This window comes from Schistocerca piceifrons, chromosome 1 (assembly GCF_021461385.2).
Source record: "Schistocerca piceifrons isolate TAMUIC-IGC-003096 chromosome 1, iqSchPice1.1, whole genome shotgun sequence".
Taxonomy (NCBI): Eukaryota; Metazoa; Arthropoda; class Insecta; order Orthoptera; family Acrididae; genus Schistocerca; species Schistocerca piceifrons.
The window spans coordinates 153,597,155-153,622,449 of record NC_060138.1 but is presented as its reverse complement, the minus strand read 5'-3'; the positions used below and the strand labels follow the sequence as shown (position 1 = coordinate 153,622,449).

Below are 25,295 nucleotides of genomic sequence, written 5' to 3'. Positions count from 1 at the left end.
CGCTTTTGTATGTAGAGGTACATGTCTGTGCTTCTTACTTGTGAATCTGTCTGTTTATATTCTTTTGATATCAACGTGTTAAGCTGCAATTCTATCCAAAGTCACAAGTGTTTCTTCACGAATGTGTTGTAGATTACCACTCGACTCGTGGTTTTTGTCCATACTTGCGCTTATTTTAGAATCATTTTTAGAAATATATATGCCTTTTGATACTACATAAACCCTTGGAGGCAAGAAAATAACTCAAATATTTCGTAAATTACGTAGGAAATGGATGCAAAACAAATATTTTGCTTACGACGCGTCTGACGTTCACCGTACTCGCCGCTTAGAGCGCTAGTGTCGCTCCATCTGTCAAACGGTAACAATTTTTACAGCAGTGAGTGTCGCGACTGTTATGTGTGACTGTGGTAACAGTCAAAGTTGTCTTTGTTCATGGTCAATGTTTAGGCATACCAACATTAAAAAAAAATGCTGGAAACAATTTAAATAGAACGTTTTGTTTCACTGTGCACCTACATCACATCTACCAATTTCCGTTCCATTCGGATAATTTATTCATGGTGCGTCTTTGTTTGTCTTAGAGGTTACTGTAGCCAACAGCAATTAGATTAGATTAGATTAGATTTACTTTCATTCCAATTGATCCGTAGTGAGGAGGTCCTCCTGGATGTGGAACATGTCAGAAAAACAACAATACATGACAAATATTTACAACTAAAACAAATAAGCTAATGAACCATTCCACAGGTCCCAAGTGGAATGATCGTCATTTTTAATGAACACTAAGAGTCATTTTACAAATACTAATGCACTGAATTTAAAATAAAAAACGTTTTTTATTTATTTATAAGGTAATAAACATGTAATACAACTACTGTAATACTTATTTACAATGAACACATTACTGCACTGAAATGGTGCAGAAGTTAGATTATACTTACACACACACACACACACACACACACACACAAATTTTCAGTGAACACATTACTGCACTGAAATTGTGCAGAAGTTATGTTGTACTTATATACAAATCAGTTGGTTTTACTAAGAAATTCATCAATGGAGTAGAAGGAGTTGGCCACCAATAAATCCTTTAGGCTTCTCTTAAACTGAATTTCATTGGTTGTTAAGCTTTTTATGGCTGCTGGCAAGTTATTGAAAATGTGTGTTCCTGAATAATGCACACCTTTTTGTACAAGACTAAGTGACTTTAAAGTCTTGTGAAGATTATTCTTATTTCTAGTATTGATTCCATGAATTGAGCTGTTGGTTTGAAAAAGTGATATATTTTTAATGACAAATTTCATTAAGGAATAAATATACTGGGAAGCTGTAGTTAGTATCCCTAGTTCCCTAAACAGGCTTCTGCAGGATGTTCTTGAGTTCACACCACATATAATTCTTACTGCACGTTTTTGTGCCCGGAAAACTTTAGCTTGGCTTGATGAATTACCCCAAAAAATAATCCCATATGACATTATGGAATGAAAGTAAGCATAGTATGCCAGCTTTTTCATTTTTATATCCCCTACGTCTGACAAAATTCGCATTGCAAACAGAGATTTGTTAAGACGCTTCAGCAGTTCTGTGGTGTGCTCCTCCCAATTGAATTTATTATCAAGCTGTAATCCCAAGAATTTAACACTGTCCACTTCTTCTATCTTCTTGTCATCATATGTTAGACATATACTCTTGGGACACCCCTTACAAGTTCTGAACTGCATGTAGTGTGTTTTTTTAAAGTTTAGTGACAAAGAATTGGCTAGGAACCAGTGATTAATGTCCACAAATATTTTATTGGCTGATCTTTCTAAGACTACACTTGATTTGCTATTTATTGCAATGTTTGTATCATCGGCAAACAAAACAAACTTGGCATCTGGTAATGTTACTGATGAAAGGTCATTGATATACACAAGAAAAAGTAAGGGCCCCAAAATGGAACCTTGTGGGACCCCACATGTAATTAGTTCCCAGTTGGATGATGCCTGATAGACATGTATCAGGCTCTTTCCTAATAACACCCTTTGTTTCCTGCCAGAGATATAAGATTTGAACCATTTTGCAGCATTTCCTGTTACACTATAATATTCTAGTTTACTTAAAAGGATATTGTGATTTACACAGTCAAAAAACCGCGACATATGAGCGTTCCCACCTCCATGGTTCCCACAAAAATTTTCGGGGAGGCAGGAGACCGAAAAACTGGAATGTCCTGGAAAAAACGGGACGAATGGACGTCCTACCTGCAACTCATCCTAGAATATTACTCAAGCTCGGGAGACCCGTACCAACTGGGACGTCAGGATATGTTGATTGTATAAAATGAAAGGCAGCGGGAATGGTCGCAGGTTTGCGTGACGCATGGGAGAGCGGACTGGCAGACGCTTCGAGATAGACGCAGATTATACCGTGAAAGCCCGGTTAGAAAGTTTCAAGAACCAGGTTTAAATGACGTATCTAGTAATATACTACCTACCGTACCCGTAGGGATAAGGAAGACACTATTAGTCTAATTACAGCGCGCATATAGTTGTTTGAACACTGTTCCTGCGCCCCATGCGTGAGTGGAGTGGGCAGAAGCTCTAATTAGGATACTATGTTACGTGTGACGATGCCTTACACAACACAAGTTATCTATAGGCAAATAAATCCAGTTCAATTCAATGGGGAGCACCGTCTGCTATGCTCACCATTGTGAGTTTTAGTGTAGAAATGTTGCCGATTTCCTTCTCTCTACTTTGAGCAACTTCAGTTACAGCTGGTTTCAGGAAAAATAAATATTTTGTATTTTATGAACGTCTGACTTCCCTGATAATTAAGGTTGCAAATGACACACAATATTACAAAAATCGATGTTTGAAGCATTACTTATCTTATTCCACATTTTATACAGCCAGGCTTCTGTAGTACGAAGAGATTAGATGGTAAATTTCCACTGTTGGTAGAATTGTTTAATGCGAACTTTACGTGCGTTATTATGAATATTGTATGTAGTATTTTTGTGTAACGATTGTTTGAGTATTATTTTCGTCAACTGAAATGCTACGTAACTTGAAAATTGTTGTTGTTAAACACATAACTGTCAATAAGAGACACAAAGCTGTCAGCAGGCTTCTTCCGATCGGTAGCAGAGGTAACTAAGGTAACTTGAGAGTTGAAGCTGACTACCTGTCATATTTTGCTCATTGTTAACTATTTTATAATGATGTAAATAAATGTGACTAGATAAGAAGTAGGTTCAAAATATTGTATGCTTTTTAACCAAACTCTTACTGTTAACCTCTTTTCCAGTGACAGAAGAAAATGAATTCTTAATTCCAGCGCGTTATAAGTGTAAGGGCGCTGGAAAGGACACACTGACTGGCCATGGATGTGCTAACTGTTGTTCAGACCAAACTGAGCGCCGAAGACAATGTGGTTTCAGTATCCTTTTCCTTAAATATTCGTTTTCAGCCTAGCGGTGATTGCCGGAAACTTGTTTACGGAACGCCCCCTATGTGAAGCGTAGCGTGCAGTGACGGAGGAGTTACTCGGACGTGAAGCCTGGTATCTGGTAGAATGCAAAGACGGGTATACTTTCGCGGTTTCCCTCCCGTCAAGATTTGAATTGCAAGTAAATGCTTTGTTGTTGAAAGAGGTAAACTTTATTTTTTACGTTGGGATTGGTTGAGCATGCTATTTTAATGCTAGCGTTTAAACTACAAATGTTACGTGATAAGCATTTTTCACGTCGCATCTTTATTGTGCGACGAACATAGGCGCTAACAAAAAATGTACCGGAACAGTCATTGTTTTCTTTGTTGTTTGTGACTGTCTCGAGGATGAAACCAAGAAAAATAAACATGCATCTCCATAAGCTGTTGACAGAAATGAGATTTTTTTCTATCTTATTTATTATTTCATGTAACTTTTAGACATGTCGTACTTCCTTCAGTATTTCAGAATTTGTGTTTATATAGAAGTGTTAGGTCAAGCCAGTTATTTCACTTCTGTTGAAAGAAAATTATATTTCATGAATTTATGGGGTTGGGGAGGCAGTTAAAATTCGTAGACATAATTGGAGCTATTTCAAAGAAAAAAACAGTTATCTGGTAATAGAACGGTGATAATGCTGCTTCAGTAATATACACACTACAGTGAAAACTAAAATTTTGAGTAGATGTTAAACTGATTTCTTGTATGCAATACTGTTTATCACCTGCTTCTTTATTCATTGAAAAAGAAGTGTGTTGCTATATAGGTGACCAAACTTAAGAAAACACAAAGGGAAATATGTTGAAGATTATTAGCAGATTGTCCAGAGAGTCATAAGATTGTGACTTAAAGGGGGAAAATAGCTGCACTGTACCAATTTACTAGGAAACAATAGAATGCCAGCAATTGATGTTAGCTTCTGAGTACAGTACTGTGCTTAGTGTAGTGCTGCTGACCAATTGGAGATGCACTCTATTACTTGCAGTTCATATTTTCCCACAGGCATACTAAGAGTTGTGGAACTAGTTAAGAGAGTTAAATTTTTAGTTGTTGGACCTGAATTCTTTGATAAACAAAATTGACAGTTTAAGCACACATGTAGAAGGAATTGTCATCTGTGAGTGCAGAGCAATGTTATTTGGTTATTACATGAGTTAGGTAGTTCAAGCAAGTCTGTATTTTTCTGTGTAACTGTTGGCTAGTTTCGTTAAATACAGTATTTGTAATTTGCTTTAATTGTGTAACCAGAAAAATATTTTTATACTAACATTTGTGATTACTTGTACTCTGGATCCATTTGCCGGTAGTATAAATAAAATTTATATGTTTTTTAATCTCATATTACTTTTAATTTTTTTGTTTACAAATGTTTTAATTGTATGTGTCAGCAAACATCATGAAGTACTTTATAAAATCAGTGAATTATTAATACAGAAGTTAGTAGAGTTATATAATTACCATTCAAGAAATATCTAAACATCAAGATAAGTGCTAAGCAAGAATTTAAATGGTGTATGAAGATCATAAATAGTGACTGTAGTGTCTGTGAAAACAGTTGGCTACTGTTATTTTAATGTTTTGTTGATAGTTGTATTGTAATTTGTGCCAACTATTTTATGAGGTAGCATTTTGGGGTCAATGGAAGTGTCTGATTCCACCCGTCTGCTCTGGCCTGTGATGTAATGATGTTGTCATGTGTGAAGTCACTATGGCGCGGTGTTTTTGAGTCAGTTGTGTTTGTAGGTATTATGTTGTATTTGATGGTTCTCTCTGGTGGTGGATGTTGACATGCTGAGTTGAACGTGTGGTATTTGGCTCAGTTGATGTTTGGTTGTCATCGTGCTAATGTGGTTTTGGGTTGGGGTAGTTAGCGTTTGGCGTTTTTCTTATATCTGATTGGTTTGGTGTTCATTGTGCAGAAAGAAGCCTAAATTTTCTTATTGCTTTTTGTTAGGCATGGATATGACTGTGAAGTTTAAGAGTGTAACATTACGTTCAGCAATGGACGATGATATGTCATCTTTCATACAGTTTCTGCAGATGTTCGGTCTCGTGCTGTGGCAGCAATGTGAGGTTGCTGAGAGTTCTGGCAGCTTGGACCAGGGCCATGTATATGTGGTGGTGTTGGTGCAATAATATGTGGTGCTCGATAATACATGGTAACTGGTTCGAGAAATCTAGATTGGGCATAAGGGTGATTGTCTTGGTTACTTTCTGTTTTTGTTGTTAGTCCTCTAAGAGTTTTTGTGGCCATAGGACTGGTATGAATGGAGAATTATTTTGGATCGATTTTCTTTCTGCTGAGAGGTTTGTTCGGAGAATGTGAAATATAGTGGGAAGTTGGGTGGGCTGGAGGTTGTTGAAATTGGTGAATCACAGTTTGGTAAGAGGAACTTAGGGAGGGGCAGTTCTCGGCTCGGCTTGGTTTGGTTTGTGGATGTGGTTGTGGTGGTGTTGGGGGGGGGGGGGGGGGTTGCTGATTGTTTTTACAGTTTTACACAGTCATAGTAGGAGAAAACTAATGGGGGTGACTGAGAAATATATTGAGAGGTTAGTACTATAATTTGTGATGCGTGTTTGTTATATAGGGGTTTGGGGAGAGGTGTTATAATCATTTAGTAGTTTACCACAGTATTGATTTTATGACAGTGTTCTTTTTTTTGGGGGGGGGGGAAGTAGGGAGGATGTATAGGGTGATGGTGGTGAGTTGAATGGATATTGGTTGTGGGGTTAATGGGGCGAGTTCGGGGGGCATTTAGAAATTATGTTGGAGAGAACCAATTTGGTTGTAGCTTTTAGGTGTAATTGGTTTCCATGTTTCTTTGTTTTTTTTTAGGATGATATTGGGTGGGTTGGGATTGGTTTATGGGTGGGAGGTTGTGGGTATTCAAGGAGATTTTTTATATTTGGTATGTGTGCATGTGCTTTGTGTGGCCAACCTAGGCGACATTGCTGAAGGCTTTTGTTCGTAAGTAATTTTTCTTTGAGTTTTATTGTGTAGTAATTGTGATATCTTGTCTTTAGTATATTTATGGTAGGTCTTTTTTTAATTATTATTATTATTATTATTATTATTATCATGTAGTGAAAATGGAAGTATTTGGGTGTTTGAGTTGTTGGGTGTTTGGTTGCACTTTTCGGAGTTGTAGGTGTTTTCTTTTTGGTATTGATAGCTGTGATTGAGCTATATAAGTAAAGTGAAATGTCAGATTCCACTTTTTGGCATTGTGGGTGTTGATTTTTTGTATCAATAGCCTCAGTTGAGCTATATATGTCAAGGGCAATGTCAGATTCCTGTGGTTTTGTGGGTGTAGCAGGCCCACCCCTTCTGAAGAAGAAATTTTGTTAAAGCATAAAGCTTTGGTTTGCAACTGGTTGGCTGATTTTTTTAAACCTCTTCAATTTTATACAGTTGCTGAAACATAGCTATATTCAAGATTTTGTTATATATTAGATGGAAGATCATTTACTCACATGAAGGAACAATAATGAACCTAAAATTGAGCCTTGGGAGCACCTTGCATGAATTCTCTCCTGTCAGAATTACATCACTGGACTATATTGGTTGAATTATTAAGTACAGCGTAACATTCTTCTGTTTAGATATGACATCATACATTTTTTGGTTGCACCAGCAGTCCCATAGAACGTGAATTTATATAGGAGAATACTGTGATTCAAACGTTCAGATGCCTTAGATAGGTTCCAGAAAATACCAACTGGTGCCATTTTATTAATTAATGCTTGTAACATTTGGTGAGTGAACATGTAAATGGCATTCTCAGTAGAGCAAAACTTCTGAAATCCAACCTGTCATTTGCTGAGGATATTATTATTGCTAAGGTGAGATACAGTTCTAGAATACACCACCTTCAAAATTTTGGAAAATGTTGTCAGACGGGAAATAGGTCGGTAGTTATTGACATCTCTCATATCACATTTCTTAAATAGTAGTTTGACAATGTCATGTTTCAGTCTTCCTGGAAAGTGCCTTGAGATAGTGCATTACATATGTGTGGAAACAACTCTTTAATACTGTGTTAGAAACACCATCAAAACTAGATGAACTTTTATTTTTGGGAGAATATATAGTTTTATGAATTTCAGGGGAAGTTGTTGGCATACATATGACTGAATTTTATGAGAGATATTTTTTAAACATACTGCTGTTATTTTCTGTTGAACTGTTTCTCCCTATAGTTCTCACTATTTAAGAAAATGTGAGTTATATATATATATATATATATATATATATATATATATATATATATATATATATATATATATATATATATATAACTCACATATTTGCTACCTGTGACTCATCATTTGTAGCCCTTTCATTCAGTTCAGCAGTGATTTTATCCTGTTCTTTGGCTAATTGTCCTGTGTGTTGTTACACTACATTCCATATAGTTTTAAGACTGTTGTTGGAATTATTGATATCTAACATTAGGTGCACATTCCTTTGTGTTTTAGTAACCTTTCTTAGTAATTTGGAGTAGTTGTAACTACTGCAAGATCTCTAAAAGAGGAGCCTGGGTACCTTCTTGATGCTAAACTTCGTTAAGTTTCTGAGCTAGACACATTCATGCTTTAGCAATAATACTAAATGTTTCCACATAGTAATGAAATTAACAGAAATAAACTCTCATTTTTGTTGTATATGGATGTAATAGCTTAGGGATTCTTTAGTGTAATTGTATTTATGAATAGACAGTTGGACTAAAATATAGGACCATTGCTTAGTCTAAATGAAGTCAAACAGTGGAAAATCCGGAATGGAAATAGGAGCTATTAAGCACGCGCACACATGAGTAACAGTCTGCCCTGTGTCATATTGTGGTCATCTAAATGAATTGCCTATTATCAGTTGTCAACAATGATCATCACATATACCTGCTCCTAACACTAACTGATCATGCATACTAAAAATTTAACACTTATGTTAAACACGTGGGCCCTTACAGTGAATGTGGAAGATAGGCTTCAAATAAGAAATCAAATACTGAATGAATTTTATTCACATTTAACTTCACAAAAATGTTCATCGTATAATCCACAACTTCTTTTCTCTCCCATTTGTCTGTCGTGTTAATCGCAAGAATTCCTCATCACAAAACAACCTTAAGTTAGTAACATCACAAAACTTTCTAAAAACAAGGAGTTCTGTGAACTGGTAAGTTGAAAGGTTTTAAAAGACAGTTTCTGCAGCCAGTTTTGCTTCAATAATAATATCAAATGGAAAAAATGGACTCACTTCTATAATTTGTAGGGAAAAGAATCATATGATGTACAGTTTCAGTTACTATTAAAAACAGCTGTGTTGCAGGCTAAAAGTGTTTTATTGTTGGTAAAACGTTAGTAATTCAAAGCTTAATAGATTGTGTGCTGCTATGTAATTTTTTCCATATATCTGTTTCTTAACTGAAACATGTCCACGAAGCAAGCTTAATGCAAGGATGGGTGCGCACATCTAGAGTTCTGGCTCTGGTTGAAAATGAGAATGATCATGCATTGTTTGTTTTTCTGAGTTCAAGAGTGCCCCCTCAAAGTTTTACTGATCTGACTATTGAGCGAACATTGCCAGTAGATGCTGACTTCAGGTGTGAAATAGGTGATGTTTCATTTTTGTTTTGTTAGTTTTCCGAGTGTTAATGTGATTCATCATTGACACATTATGTAATTATGGTTGCTGTTTTTATTTCAGACCCTGAAAGTAAACATCAAGATGGTGTTGATGTGTATGTCAACATATCTTCTTATAAACTTAAGCTCTTATTTGAAATGGTGCCTGGAGTGAAAACAAGCAACTTCGTTGGAGAATTATTCAGAGTAATGGAAGGTAACAATTGAGTTTTCTCAGTGTAGCTCCTAATTGGTAGGTAATTGTATAAAAAAGAAAGATTGGAAAGGAGAGAAAAGGAAACCTAAATATTTGATGATATTTTTCATGTTTTGATGTATGAATATGTCCCTTTTGTTTTTATTTCTATGTTTCAGTCTACAGTAAAAGGAGGGGCCCACCTCCAGAATTCCAGTGGCTTTGCAAGTATGCTGCAGATAATTCTTACAGTGCCTTAGTTAATGTTGAAAAACCAGTAGATGTGAAGGAAATACCGCCTGCAACCAAGGATGACTCGTTGGCCACCTCTGTAAGGATTGTTACTTTATAGTCTAATTTAATATTGTTGACAGTGTGTTACAACAAAAAATAATTCTTGTTAATTTATGATGGGTGGTAAATAAAATTGAAAGTAGAGAGTAATATGGAATTGGTACATATTTATTGCAGTTTGTATATGATACGGGATTCAGCATCAGATTTCAGATTTTCCCCAAATTACTCAAAACTTACAGCATGCTTACGAGAAATAAGACAGTATAAGTTTGGGATGGTGACACATTCAGATAATTTTCTCACTTTGAACTCAAATGTCTAATGTGAATGTATAAAAAAGAAAGATGGGAAAGGAGAGAGAAGGAAACCTAAATATTTTATGATATGTTTCATGTTTTGGTGTATGAATGTGTCCCTTTTGTTTTTGTATAGATTTGAAAAAAAAATTACAGATTTTCACATTAGTGTCCACATTTGTAGAAAACAAATTCTGATGCAAGGTACACAAAAAGTGTCATTGGCAAAACTCCTCATTGTCATCTACCACTGGAAGACACTTGAAGAAGAAGAAGAAGAAGAAGAAGAAGAAGAGGATACAGTGTATGCCTTTACCTGTTTTGATAAGATAGTGGAATGTTGCATTTAACCCTGAATAATATTGACACTGATCTTCTAGTTTGGTGTAGAAAAGTACATTTGTTTTAAAGTTGTTTGTTAGTCAATAGACAGTTGCTTAATGAAAACCAGCATTCCAGGTTTGGTTGGTACTTAAATCAGTTTTCTTTCTAGCTTGAAATATGGTCAGTCTTTTTTTTTGGGGGGGGGGGGGGGAGAATGTTAGGGATCACATAATCTCTAACAGTTCCAAGCCATGTATGTTACTCTATAGTGCTATGTTGCAAATCAGCCTTGGTTAGGTCTGTGGTTATATTGAATTCAAAGCCCCAAAAGCAGTTGGTGGGAGCAGCACTGCTAGTTCAGTGCAGCATGGCCACGGGGATAAACTGTTTTGGCGATGGGCAGTTCGGGAGTGGAGTGGGAACAGTCATATGGAGATGGCACCAACAGTGAAGAGCAGGGAGCCTATATATATATATATATGGTGAAAGTGGGCAATTTCTAGAGTGGGAAGTTAGCAGTCAATGATCTGAAGAAGCTGATCAACTAGCAAACAGTAATAAGCACAATGGTTTTTACTACTTTTTTGGCCTTTTGGATATATATCGTGCAATGTAGAATTTAAGAAATAGGCCATTAGCAAAAGCTTGCACCTCCATTAGTCAGTACTCTGTGATGTTGTCAGGACGACAGGAGTAAAACACATTCAGATCTCTTTCGCGTGACGAGGTCACCACAGATAATGTATTTCTCTCACCAGTCGTAATCAGTATTATTTTTTTTTAGCTCATGTACATTATTAAGTTAAAGGGACTGGAAGCATTATCATTTGTCAGTGGTTTGTCTGTCTACCATTAGGAAAAATTAACATCTAAAATTTCCAAAAGAAAAAAAAGACCAAACTCCGGCTCTATTTCACATCGTGTATCTTAAAATTAACAGCACTGATCGTATAATTACTTACACCATTGAAGAATCATGTAAGTCAATAAGAAACTTTTATTTTAATTTTGGTGTCATTTCAATTAGTGTACAAAAGTTTGGCTAAAATTTTCTGCTTTTATCTGTGTATTTAAGTACTGTTTATTTTGTGGTCAGTACAATAACAGTTTCTTGCTTCCATCCCAAATTTATTTGTAGCACTGTTGGTTTATGTGCTCTTTTAAGTATTTATAGTAATAAGCACGCTTAGGATTCGAAGACAGGTTACTGCACTGCATTTTATGTAGTAGTAACTGAAAACTTGTCATAGTTCCGTCAGCAGTGAATTTGTGATATAGAGGTGAAAGATGAGCAATTGAGGCCTTGAAATTTGAATGTGTGCCACTCAACTGTACATATTCAGTAAAGGCCTAGAAGCTGTAAAATAATTTCCTTTGTAGGAACATGACCCGCTGAATCGACACTGTGTGAATGAAGGTGCTCAAAGGTGTGTTCATGTTAAAGCACTGCTCTTATGTGGGTATGATCTTTTATGAAGGTGATGGTGTATCCCATTTATCAAAAATAATTGCACAATACAAATATGTCTGCATTCATTTGTTATGGAACTGGCTTATCAGCTGAAATGTATGATAGTCTGATATGGAACCAGACCTGAACACAGAAAATGGTTTCCTACAAATAAAACTGCACATTTAATACCATGTTAAACAGATATTCTTAAGATTTGAGTATTCGACATAAGAAGTAAGGAAGTTCAAGGTGAAAAAAGAAATAGTGCAGAGATGTTGAACCTTTGTACATCTGTGTGTCATTTTTTCCCAGAGAAATCTTTAATAAGGCAATGGTTTACCATCAAACTAAGTCTAGAACTAAGTTTTGGTATCATATATTACACTTTCTTTTGTATTTATTTTGTACATGTTTTGCACGTGTGATAGTGCATGAATGCATGTGTGTTTAAGATTTGCTAGTGCACTGAAATATGAACTCTACCAATTAACGAAAAAAAAAAAAAAACTAAATATTTCCATATTAATACTCTTGATTTGCAACCAGAAATAGACCATTGAAACAGTAATAATAAAATACACATATTTAGTTTATCTAAATAAAATAAAAATTAATGTGATTACTGCTGTTGCAAATTCAATGCCATATAATTTATATTAGGTGCACGCTTCGTAACTTTTAGCAGAATGGAAGCTGAACTCAAGTTGTCTGATCACTGCTTTCTTAGCAAGTCTTTGATGTTATTCATTTCAGGAAATAATGACTCACAGGCGTAATTAGATAATACAATCAAGGTAGCAAATGCCAGCATGTGTCTGGAATTGAATTCAACATTCTGATAAATTTAATGTTGGCTTTTTTGTCATATTGTGTGATGGTCTTTCTGATAAGTTTACTTTCAGTTCTTTTGTTGCTTCAATAAATTTTTGAGTTCACATTGAACTAGACTGAAAATCAGTCAGCTGCAATTCAATTTTTTCAGTTCCCAACCAAACAAATTTAACAAAGTTCAGTGTATTCAGTAAAGCCACATCTAACTTCATAATAAATTTTAGTGTTTTCAACAATACTTTGAACTGAGAAAATATCGATGCAAATTCTTAAGTTGTATGTATTACCAAAGAAAATTCCTTGGTGACTTTTTCTTGGTCTGGCTTTTAGAGTAAATCTGAATTGCTGATAAAGTTTTTAAATTTGTGAAATACTTGTACTTATGGGAACAATATCGCTGTTAGAAACTGGCAATATCATCCTCAAAAGTGTGAATAAGATTTATCATAGCAGTAACAGTTTTGTTTGTGCCTTGAAGATTTATGTTCAAATCATTGAAATGCTGGCACGTGCGTAACGAAACGTCAGTTTTGTAAGCCACATAACATCCATCAGCTGTGAGTATTGCACAGTTTTCTCTCATTTGGAAAAAGCACGCCGATTTCTTCTAAAAAATCCACAAATCTTTGAGTTTGTTGCCGTGGCCAACCAGTGAACAATGTTGTACATCATTGGGTCAGGGTACACAGAGTTGACATCACCATCATTTTTTTTACTAGCTTGCGACAATATAAGGTTTATTGTTTTTGTGAATTGTGGTTTATTAGTCTCATAACAGACATAATCATTTGACACAGGTACATGAAACACATCAAAATTGTGGTAAAACTTCACCATAAACATATAACAGCTGATGTTAACAAACAGCTTCAGAATAATAATACAATTTGTTATATATACAGACAATAAAAAATTTAACACTTAATTTCCCTTTGCTTAAATTATTATTTCATCCTCTGTGAATTATTCTACTGAATAGCAGCATTTCTCCCACAGAACCTGATTAACTTTGTTTTTAGAATCTCTGGCTTCATATTAAATCTGTTTTTGCCCATGAACTTGTTATGTATTGTCATCCCCATTTCCTGTGGAGTCTGTACATATAATTTCAGTTGTTGAGTAGGTAGCATAAAATTACTTTAATTTCCCATGTTGTATGTGTGGTTAAAATTATTTACCTCAATTTTTTTTTCTGCTATGTGGGAAGATTATTTCATCATAAACGTGTATGGAGGGAACAGTTAGGAGTTGACATTTCCAAAATAGTGGGCAACAAGATTCTGTTTGCTGTACATATATATAATAATTTCTTCTGCAGTTCCAGTATTTGAGAAACACCATTTGGACGTCTACCATATCTAATGACACGTTCAAAATAACTACGGCCATTATATTGTCAAGGGAAGCAGAACCACTCTTTGCACCCAAGACTTCTTGATGTGTGATGCAGTGGATTTCAAGAATAGAATGTCCATTGTTTGCTTGGAATAAAATAATAAAACTCTTTTTGGCCAGCATATTGGGAACACACTGTCATTACCAAAACAATTTTGCTTAAATCTGTTTCTTTTTCAGTAAGTGAATTTTCAACAGTTGTACACATATCTGGCTTAGTAGTTGCTGGCAATGATATTATCACAGTCAGTTTTTCTTTGATGTCATTTACAACGCAATATCGAGAAAACATAGTTAAACAAGCAGATTTAGTTACTTCTGTATTTTCATAAAGATACAGTGAAATATAAGGAAATGACTTGATGCCTTTCATTCTTTTTTGCTTTTTCTTGACAGCACTGGTATGGCAGTACTTGTTGAAATACCTAATCATAGATGCTGTCTGTTTATTCCTGTTTTAATAGAACGTACAATGCATTCCTATTGCTCTGGTTCACTTTTTTGACAGAGAGATATGTGATTTGTTTCACAGTGCTGTTTTACAGAAGATCTACATACCACAGTCCAGGAATATAACACACATTGCTTTATTGCCTTTGTTAATCTTACCCATGTTTCCCTGTCCACCAAGTCTGAAATTCTCTATCACACATACCTTGCACTTTTTTTGCCTAGCCAATGTTATTGAATAATACTCAAAAGCTCAAAAATAGAGCTGTTTGCAGCACACAACTTACATGTGTAACAATGAAAACAAGCATGTGAACATGTGTTTCAGTGAAACTGTTTGGCAGTGTGGTACTTGTCAGTAGAAGTCATTAGTCATGGTTGTTGGAACAGCTGCAATCTAACATTGAACAATAGTGTATTTTTACTAAAGCATTTGAGTACACCATGGCTCACAGTGAGTGAGCACGAGTGAAAATCTGTCATCTAAAACTTTTATGATGCCTTGGTATCGATAGCCCATTCATGATGAACACTGTTGCTGGGACTTCAAATGCAAACAAACAAATGAATTATTTCAGTTAGATAGGCCTTCCTAAATTCCTCATTTAACATTGTGCCCAAACTATTTGATCATTTGCCACTAGTGGCATGCGTGCCATTGGTTTGCCATTCTTGGAATAGTGGCACATCCAAAATATAAGTGTGAGAAAGTTTCCTGAAACTTAAGTGTAAAGATCATTGAAGTAGTTGAAGATAAAGAATTTAATTAAATTTTTTGTGGCAAGGAAGACTATGTTTCCATTCAAGTATATAGAGAAAAAGTTCAGAAGCCCAACACTTCCAAATTGTTCAGTAGCAAAGAAACAGTGATTGCTTATTGAAACGGAAATTGATCTGAATTTCGTGAAGTATGTCAAAAGTGATGTAGCACTTGACTGTAAATTAACAGATTCATACTCAGTTTTTGCACAACACACCAGAATGGGAAACTAGTAGTGGCATGCAGCCCACTAGAAATTGTTATAAAGTGCTGCTTAACAAAATTGTGTGTAGATTGGAACCGAGAAGTTCAGGAACAGAGGCTATATAAAAAAAAATTCTGGAAGATACATTTGAACTTGAAAATAATGATCTTAAAATATAATCTAATGGTGGATTCACACTGATGAAGAGACAACTGACAATGCAAGAATTAATTGCAGAACTAGAAATAAAAAAATTTGGCTTTTGTACTCAGCATCGCTAAGACTCAAAGTAAGCTTTCAAAGTGTTTTAGATGATTTCTCATTTAGTGAGTTGATTATGTTAATGAATTTAGCTGGAAATCATGCCTTTGTTGTTAAAGATGCAGTTGATGGCTCTCACTGAGAAAAAGTTAAATGTCAGTTTACCCATTTCTCATTTACTACAAAGATAATGAAAATGAAAACAATTACTATTAGCTACTGCATTATTACTGCATGCCTAAAACATGATACAGATATAGTGCAGTTTTTTTTCACTAGTGAAGTTACTTAAATGCAACATCATAGAAATGAAACATAATCATTATTCTCACTATTCTAGTGATGATTCTGCTGTCCAATACAAAAAAATTGAGAATTTCCTCAATTGTTACCGTCAAAGGGATTTTAATGTAAGTGCAGAATGGAATTTTTTTTTGGATCAAGTCAGGGCAAACTACGAAGTGATTGAATTGGAGGCAAGTTACAGATTTAGCTGCATGAGCTAGCATTCAGTGCCCATCAGAAAACCAAATTTTAATGAATGAGTCAGTTTAAACTGCAAAGGTAATTGTGCATTATAGAATTTGTTTTTATCACAAAAGACATAACCAAAAAAGGAAAAAGTAGACCAGGATAAATGCGCGAGGTGATACAGTATCCGTTAGAAAAGATCACCATTGTGTCAAATGATAAAATCCAAAAGGGTACTCTAAGAGTAATGTTAGTTTTCAAATTTTTACTGTCTTGAAAAATTTGTAATATTGCTGTGGTATTCTGCATATTTGACCTGCTGGCAAGCATTATGAGATTTTTGGCACAAACATCTGACTTACTTTGTTCTAAAGTGGGTGGTAAAGGTGTGTGTTCACTATAGGCTGTAGATCTTTGATTAGTCTGTGTGATTTACTGTTGTTGTTGGCTCGAAGATGAGCTCAGTGGGGAGGACTGAACTGTTAAAGATTGAGGTGTTTGGAGAAGAGATCTGCTTTGCAAGATTCTCTGGGTTTGTAGTTTGTGGTAAGAGGCTATTCAGAGGTTTGACAGTGGGGGGGGGGGGGGGGGGGAAATATACTGTGGTACTTAGGATCATGATGGGTCCAGACTTTCTCAAATGATTTATAGGTCTGTAGAGAATGACAACACAAACTATGCTATAAAAATCATTTGATACCATGACATTCGCCATTTCTGATGCCACTGTTAAGAGTTCTTAATGATCTCCTTATGTGACAAGAAAACATTGCCTGTGAGATTAATTGTTGGTGTAGCCCATTAATATTTGACATTGTCTTCATTTACTTACACATATTATTACTTATTGAATCTGGTTCAGTTGGAAGACTAGTAGCAGCAGTAAAACAGATTGACATACGTGAGTTTTTTAGTAATACTTGTTTTTATGTAAATGTTAACTTACCTTACAGTGCTAGTGCAGAACTTTTGTAGCTCTGGCATGCTGTTCAGATACTTGGTTAGTACATTAATTGTTGGCTACACTAAATTTCTAATTTGCATACAGGTTCTTATATTCTTCCTATTCCATAAATGTGTTTATATATGTAATGGCTGTTTCTTAAATTAGGTTGGCCATATTAGAATAATTTTAGAGCATCAGCTTTTTAGTAAGCTGAGACTGTTACTTTATGCTACACCACACTCATACTATGTGCAATGCATAGTAGCTTTTAAGTGCCAGCTGTGTAATTAGCTAATTGCCTTTTTTAATTAAGCTGCTGGAGCTTGAAAGCCCGGATATTACATTACCACGTCAAAGCATTGCTAAAGGGACCACGCCTATAGCAGCAAGGGAAAGTGTTATTAGATATCAGATGGCAATGAAAGAACGTCATTATACATACACTCAAGTTCTGAAGTAAGTAGACACTTTATTATTTTTTCTTTATTATTTTTTCATGTTGAAATAATTTCAGTTATATGTAATAGCAAGTAAGCAAAGTTTAATTAGATTGAACATGGCTAAAACAGTTGGGGAAGCACAGATGGTATTTTAAGAGAAAATTACAGTGTTTGTGATAATTTTTTTTTTTTTTGTCGCTGTAAAGTGTGTGTGTGTGTGTGTGTGTGTGTGTGTGTGTGTGTGTGTGTGTGTGTGTGTGTCTTTTCAGTAAGAGCAGTGAATATTTGAACTAGAGGTTCTAGGCTCTTCTGTATTGAACGTCTTGCTTTATAATGACTTTTTATAGCTTTTTTCTAATTATTTTGGGACAAATAAACATTTAAAGTGCAAAAAATTATTTTTTACACTGCTTATAAATTCTGAAATGTCAATCATTATGCAGATTTCCCTCTCTAGGGTTTTCATTGGCACTTGGAATGTCAATGGACAGCCGCCAACTGTGCCACTTACAGAATGGCTTGCCCATGACCCTGAACCACCTGATATATACGCTATTGGATTTCAGGAGCTTGATTTGAGCAAAGAAGCATTTTTGTTCAATGATACACCAAGAGAAGAAGAATGGCTGTAAGTTTTGCTGTTTTTGGTTGAGTCCTTATTAATATGCTCATTATTTTTACATTTTTATATTCCTCCTGATACTCACATGGTGGGAAATGCAATAAATGAGTGTGACATAATGCAGTTTATTAAATTATTTTTAGATTGTAGAAAAAATAATTTTTGATACATTACTAGATGTTGACGTGGAAACTGTTGTATTTTTGAATCATCAAGTAAATTGCATGAACAGCTGGGAAAAAAGATAAACCTTCATTTGGTGTGAGTTTGCCACTGAACTGTGATGTATATTGCTGAGTATGTGGACAAAATAGTAGAATCTAGTCAGTCTTCATTCATTAACAAAGTGGAGTAGTGTTTTGAAACTGCTATCAGCCTACTCTAAACTACTTGTGCTTGCTCAAACTATGTTTAGGCACGTACAATTTTAAAAGAATGCTATTACTGTGTGGGGGACAAATAGCTGCTTCCTTTGTTATATTAGATGGATTACATTTATCTTCTATTTCTAACTTAGTATTTACGTGACCACAGTTACATTTATCATGGAATAACAGTCACCTGTCACTTCTAAGCAAGAAACCAGTTCACAGTGATTATGGCTAGTGTTCATATGCCCAACAGTAATCATTAAGCCAGTCATATAACTGATTCGATAATCTTTAGAAGAAATTGCTAATAAAGTATAGATTTACGTTCTTTTGAAAGTGTAGGAATTCTTAATTTTGTTAAACTTTGTGCAAGATTAAATCAGAATGCAGAATTATACTCTGAACCGTAAACAAGGTGGCAGTCCACATGGATATTATTATTCCAACTTGTATTTAATTGTGTAAAATACAGGCTGTTCAGCCGTATGTTATTTTTGTTATTGTTGTTATTATTTTGTTCCAGTATTTGTTGTACTTGTTGTTTGATGTTTTCTAATTCTGACTGGGGTATCCTGTTATTTTTTATTATTACACGGATCTGATCAGGTAGTCGTTGTTCTGTTAAAAATTTTAATTCTGGGTATCTGGTTATAAATGTTGTGTATACTTGTGATCTGTATCCAGTTTTGTTGGTTCCTAAGTTTGTTGCTTGGTAATAGCAGAACATGAGGTGTCGGTTAACTTCATCTGACCATCTCATCCTCTGTCTTTGTTTTCCTTGTAGGGTGGTTGCAGGGGGCATATCCTGCAAAACACCTCTATTTGGATTTAAATCATTTTCCGTGTGGCTAGCAGTGTCGTTACCATAGTGGACGGGCATAGGGTTCAAGCGCCATCCCCGACCATGACAGTGCTTGTCCGAGGCTTCATTAGTTCTGTCCTGATCCAACTAATCACACTAAAAGGGGGGTTAGCGATATTAGTGGTTTGTTCTTTTCGTTGCCTTTTATGACTGGCCGAACATACATTATTATTATTATTATTATTATTATTATTATTCCATATTAAGCCTGATGGATGAGAAAAACGAATCAGTAAGAGTAAGTATTGACCTGTCAAAAGCTTTTGATATGGTGGACCATAGGATTATGCTGTCATAGCTTGAAAAATATGGTATTCGATGTCTGTCCAATAGCTGGATCAGTTCCTTCCTGAGCAATCTTAAGCAGCAGTGTGCTTCAAATACACAAATATCTAGCTTGAAGTAGTATACGAACACTTATCAGACATTTGAACGAATTAAATCTGGTACACCCTAAGGATCAGTAATGGGACCCCTTCTGTATATAAATGATCTCAACTTCAATGTGGATGCACATAAAACAATCATATTTTTGGATGATACCACAATTCTACTGAAAGAAGACTGTAAAGAACAATTACAGCAGTCAGTAAATACTGTCACAAAACAACAAAGTAGCTGAACACAGAATAATCAACTTTTAATTTAAAAAAAAAATCCACAATGCTCCAAAGGAGGACATGTTTATCCCTTGGTATTTATCAATGATGAACTAGTTAGTAGCAGTATTGAAACAAAATAATTAGGAGTTTGGCTGCAGAGCAATGTTAGGAATATTGAATACCAGAAAATAGCAATGAATGCGTACTAAGCCTACTTCCATTTCGTATTAGATACGAAGTCATGTTCTGGGGAAACTCTAAAAAACAGCTAAACTACAAAAAAAGGCCATTAGATTCATGTTTGGATGCAAACTTAGAGGCTCATGCAAGCCTCTGTTTAAGACATTTGGTGTCATTCTATTACCATTTGTACACATTATGGAAACCTCTATATTCATTAAGATAAAGTAATAGGTAAGGAATGCAGACACCAAAAAGACTGTGGTATACATGATCAACCTGCGATGGAATGCCTGTCATATTCTATAGTGAATTCACAGCTGAGTTGGCCCCTTTCCTTCTATAATATATCATAGATACCTCGAACAAAAATGTGCCCAGTTCTTGGAAAAAGGCACAGGGTACACCCATCTACAAGAATGATAGTAGAAGTTATCCACAAAACTACCTTTGAATGTCCTTGACATACTTTTGTTGTAGAATCCTAGAACATATTCTGAGCTCAAACATAAGGAGTTATCTTGAAGAGAAAGACCTCCTCAATGCCAACGAGCATGATTTTCGAAAACATTGATCATGTGAAACGCAACTCGCACTTTTCTCACATGACACACTGAAAGCTTTGGATAAAGGCAACCAGGTAGATGCAGTCTTTCTTGATTTCCGTAAATCATTTGACTCAGTACCTCATCTACGCTTATTGTCAAAAGCACAGTCATATGGGATATCAAATGAATTTGTGACTGGATTGAGGACATTTTGGCAGGGAGGACACAACATGTTCTCTTGGGTGGATAGTCATCGTCAGATGTAGAAGTAGCTTCGGGTGTGGCCCAGGGAAGTATATTGAACAAAAAAGTTCCTTTCAAATAATTTATTTGTTCATAGGCAATGTAAAGCTAATAATATTGTTCGGGTTTATGCTAGCAAACAAAGATGAGAGAGGACGTTCAGCATGATAAAAGTGTGTACTGGCAGTGATACATAAGTAAATCACTCACAGTAAACTAAGTTAATTGGTGCAATGGTAAGACACTGAACTGCTGCTGTAATACAATATGAGGAAATTCACGAGCTAGTAGCAAAAACTTGGGAAAATCATATTTTTGCAGAGACTTTAGTGTTGATTTTCTGTCAGTAATGCTGATAAAGGAGTTTGATATCCAAATTTGGATTATTTGCTACAGGAAAGTTCCTAACGAGAATCAAAGGAAATAGTGTAATAGCTATTGGTTGTTTGTTCCTAGACCCAACTACGTTCAGTGATGTAACAATGATAGTTGATGATTTGACCATCCTAGTTAGTTGGATTCAGATCACTGAAGAAAAGTACTGTCATAGAACCATAACGATTAAGAGTGTTTAAAGGGAAGTTATAGGAAGATGCTGGGAAGACGTGTGTAAAGCCAACAGTGTAGGTCTAAAATTGTAACTTTTTCTTAAGCAAATCTATACAGGACTTAGCTTTGTTTTCACCTTAAATACAAATGTGTAAAATTGGATAAAAGCAAATACAAGATAAGGTAATACGTGAGATTAAAATATCTTGCACCAAGAAGAGAGAGAGAGAGAGAGAGAGAGAGAGAGAGAGAGAGAGAGAGAGAGAGAGAGAGACCTTTCTAATTCAAGGCAATCAGTAGTCAAGAGCTGAAATTCTATTAATGAAATTCAGAACACTGTTCTGATAGACTTGTTGCAGGCAAGTGTGGTGTAGGACTCCTAGTTGTTGTGGAAACTTTTCATGTTACAACATCTGAAATAAACTTTTTATAGAAGGGGATCATTTCAGTTAAAAATTCCCAAAAGTAGTATGCATCCAGATATTCTTGTTCTGTGAACTTCGAGCCCTTAAAATTACCTCTCATGTACAATGGCAATTACGTTTTGAAGGAAACCTTTTGTCAGTTACCAAGAAGAATTCTGAGAAAGCACACTAAATGAGAATTGTAATACATAAATGTGGTCTGAAACGTGCTTATTCTATAATCAAGGATGTTGTTACAGTCCTAGTGTGCGTATACTACTCCACTCTCCTGCGACCCACTCCCTACCCCTCAGCCTCTTGCTCTCCCCTGTCCCACTTCTTGTATTCGTCTCTTAAAGATGTCAGTGATGGTATGTCGAACCAAAGCTGGCACATTTCTTTTACTAGCTATTTTTTAACCTCACAGGGAAGTGCAGATATATTTTGTGATGCAGATTTCCTTTTCTAATTGTTAAGTGGTTAGCAGCTGGAATAATATGAAAATAGTGCAGTACCAAAGCAGTTTTTAGTGAATAATAGCGTATCAAAGTGATGAATCTCGCAACAGTTGTAAAATTATAGTTTTATTGTTTGTGCTGAGTTTCTTTTCCCTTTTTTTATTTCAGATCTGCTGTTATGAACAGTCTTCACCCCAAAGCTCGGTATCGTAAAATTGCACTTGTGAGGCTTGTTGGGATGATGTTACTGATATTTGTTCAAGAGCAACATGTGGCATATGTTAGAGGTGTTGCCACAGAAACTGTAGGAACAGGAATAATGGGCAAAATGGTTTGTATTTCATTTGCCACTTTCACCTCTACACTAAAATGTCTTTCAATGAAGTAATAATATATATAGTATAACTGTTACACATATTTTACAGTTCGTCATCTGGCACTCTCCGTTACATCAGTTTATGCAGTCTGTGACACATGAAGGTCCCTTTAAAACATGAGATTTTCGCATGACACTGTTCAGATTTTTGTTTATTCACAGTGTATTTCCATTAGAATAGTTTCCTTGATGTTCCTTGTGATTAATGCTGGAAACCATGAAACTGAATCTCTTTCAGTTAAGCTACCACAGCTTTCTGAAACTTGTCAAGGAGTCTGTCAATGCCAGATTGGGAGTGAGGGAGAGTTTGAGCTGAGTTGCCATTGTAATACCATTTTGTGATGAGAAGTGTGAAAGATAATGAAAGCCATGTAACAAGCAATATTATCATAAGTTTGCCCTAGAGGGACAAACACTGTCAATAATACTGTCTGTTAAAGCAGCTGTTTTGTACAACTTTGTACACAACAGTTAGGAGAGATGAGCTACAGAGAGGTGTAGCAACTGCTGTCATGGGAAAGCTGGACAGGAGCAGAAACGATTAGCAATCAAAATAACACAATAAACAGAAAATTTACTTAACTTGTATTTGTATGAACGAAGTCACATTACAAATATTGCAGCAAGATATAGTCCAGCTTATTATTGCCAATAAGGAAGAGTTTCACTCTACTGAGCACCAACTATAGTGTTCTGTGACTAGGCAATGTCTGCATAGTGCCACATGACAAAATGGCTCTGAGTGCAAGTGGGTTGAGCAGCTGCCGTCAGCTACCCTATATAGCAGCAGCAGAGGACACTTGTAGTCCAGAGCTGCTGGAGGCATGGCTCAACTGGCATGCTTCATTGGTTCTGCCAGATTCCTCATGATACTGTTGGTGTTTGGTGGAAACTTTTAATTCCGTTTCCACCTATAAAATACCAATGATATCACAAAGTGATTTAAATTGTTTTGAATCTTTTTTTCCATTCAAGCCTCCCTGCAAGATTGAAAATTGGTTTTTGTGAACACACTAGATTTTTCCCATTTTATTTCAGAGCAGCGCTGTCGGCCTGTTTATATGAACTTATTTTCGGGAAAAAATTGTTGGTGGCAAAAACGTGTTTCCATTGTAAGGACTGGGAGGAGGAGGAGGAGGAAGGTCTTTAAGAAGTCCTGCTCAAATGAATTTGGGAGTGGATGATGACATCTTTGTGAACTGGTCCTCCTCAATCCAACAAGCCACCTTCCTCAATGTTCACTTCCATCTCAAAGATGGCTTCATCGGTACCTCTGTCCATGTCAAACCTACCAACCACCAGCAATACCTCCATTTTGACAGCTGCCACCCATTCCATACCAAGAAGTCCCTTCCATACAGCCTAGCCACCCATGGCCGTCGCATATGCAGTGACAAGCAGTCCCTCTTGAAATATGCTGAGGGTTTCACTGAGGCCTTTGCAGACTGTAATTACCCTCCTAACCTTGTACAAAACCACAAGATTTCTCATGCGTTTATCTTTACGGTCATCAACTATTTCCCAAAGTCCCACTGTCCGGCCGCAGAGGAGCATTCCCTTCTTGTGACTCTGTGCTACCCAGGACTGGAGCAACTGAATTACATTCTTTGTCAGGGTTTCGACTATCTCTTGTCGAGCCCTGAAATGGAAAATGTCCTACCCACTATCCTTCCCACCCCTCCTGCAGTAGTATTCTGCTGCCCACTGGACCTACAAAATATCCTCGGCCATCCCTACACAACCCCTGCTCCCAACTCCTTGCCTCATGGCTCATATCGCTATAATAGACGAAGATGCAAAACCTGTCCTGTACATCCTCCCACCACCTCGACAAAAGTGTTGTTGGCGGAAATCTCATTTTGTAACAGTCTTTTTGTTGGGCCTATCTGTCACTCAGCATCTCTGCTATATGGTGAGTAGCAACTATCCTTTTAATAATTTTGTTTCAAGAAGAACTTTACAGAATATGTAGATGAGTTAATAAAATACAGGAAGTCACAAATCTATTTTATTTGCCTATACTGAGAGTTATCTGTTTGAGTGCAATTTTCATATTTGAAATTACGGTAAAATATGCAGATTCTTAATTAATGAAAGGTGTCATATGGTCAGAAATTTCGGACAACAAACGTATAGTGTTAAACTTTGGAATTAAATATTTATTAAGGCACAAAAGGCTACAGTAGTTTTAGGTGAATGTGAACTTCAGTACTAATTACCTGATGATTTAGCTAACAATTATGAATAGGATAGGTTGTTATGCACCATAAAAAATGACACGTTAAGTTGCAGACAGACACAACGAAAAACTAGCATATTGAGCTTTTGGCCAAAGCCTTCTTTAGAAAAGAAAGAAGCTGGAAATAGTGGTTTCCTTTCTTTTATGAAGGAGGCTTTGACCGAAATCTCAAAATGCTGTCTTCATGGTGAGTAACAATCTATCCTTTTCATAGTTATCATCCCAACCTCAAATTTCCATTGTTTGACAAGTTAATTAGTTTCAGAAAAATAAAAGCATGTTGCTGTAAAGCTTGCATTCCAGTCTAATGGTATGTGTGAAAGTCTCTAAAATGACGGATTGTCTCAGTTGAAATTCCTCCTTACATGCTCAGAAAAATTTTTCAATCCATTATTTTCCAATAAC

The 25,295-nt window shown here is 35.9% G+C and overlaps 1 protein-coding gene across 3 annotated transcripts in view; it reads left to right on the top strand.

The window, feature by feature from the left end:
- Nucleotides 1-2,963: 2,963 nt before the first annotated feature.
- Nucleotides 2,964-25,295, top strand: part of LOC124784021 (inositol polyphosphate 5-phosphatase OCRL) — a 95,583-nt gene continuing 73,251 nt past the window's right edge. Inside the window, exons 1-8 of one of the 3 annotated variants that reach the window (XM_047254066.1) lie at nt 2,964-3,151; nt 3,301-3,432; nt 8,920-9,100; nt 9,194-9,328; nt 9,487-9,638; nt 17,310-17,452; nt 17,894-18,064; nt 22,444-22,606. In XM_047254066.1, the coding sequence (XP_047110022.1) occupies nt 3,376-3,432; nt 8,920-9,100; nt 9,194-9,328; nt 9,487-9,638; nt 17,310-17,452; nt 17,894-18,064; nt 22,444-22,606 (1,002 nt within the window). In that variant the 5' untranslated portion in view covers nt 2,964-3,151; nt 3,301-3,375. Of the gene's footprint in view, nt 3,152-3,181; nt 3,217-3,300; nt 3,433-3,470; nt 3,647-8,919; nt 9,101-9,193; nt 9,329-9,486; nt 9,639-17,309; nt 17,453-17,893; nt 18,065-22,443; nt 22,607-25,295 lie in introns of those variants that run through there. The other 2 variants (XM_047254067.1, XM_047254068.1) reach the window with 2 other exon arrangements.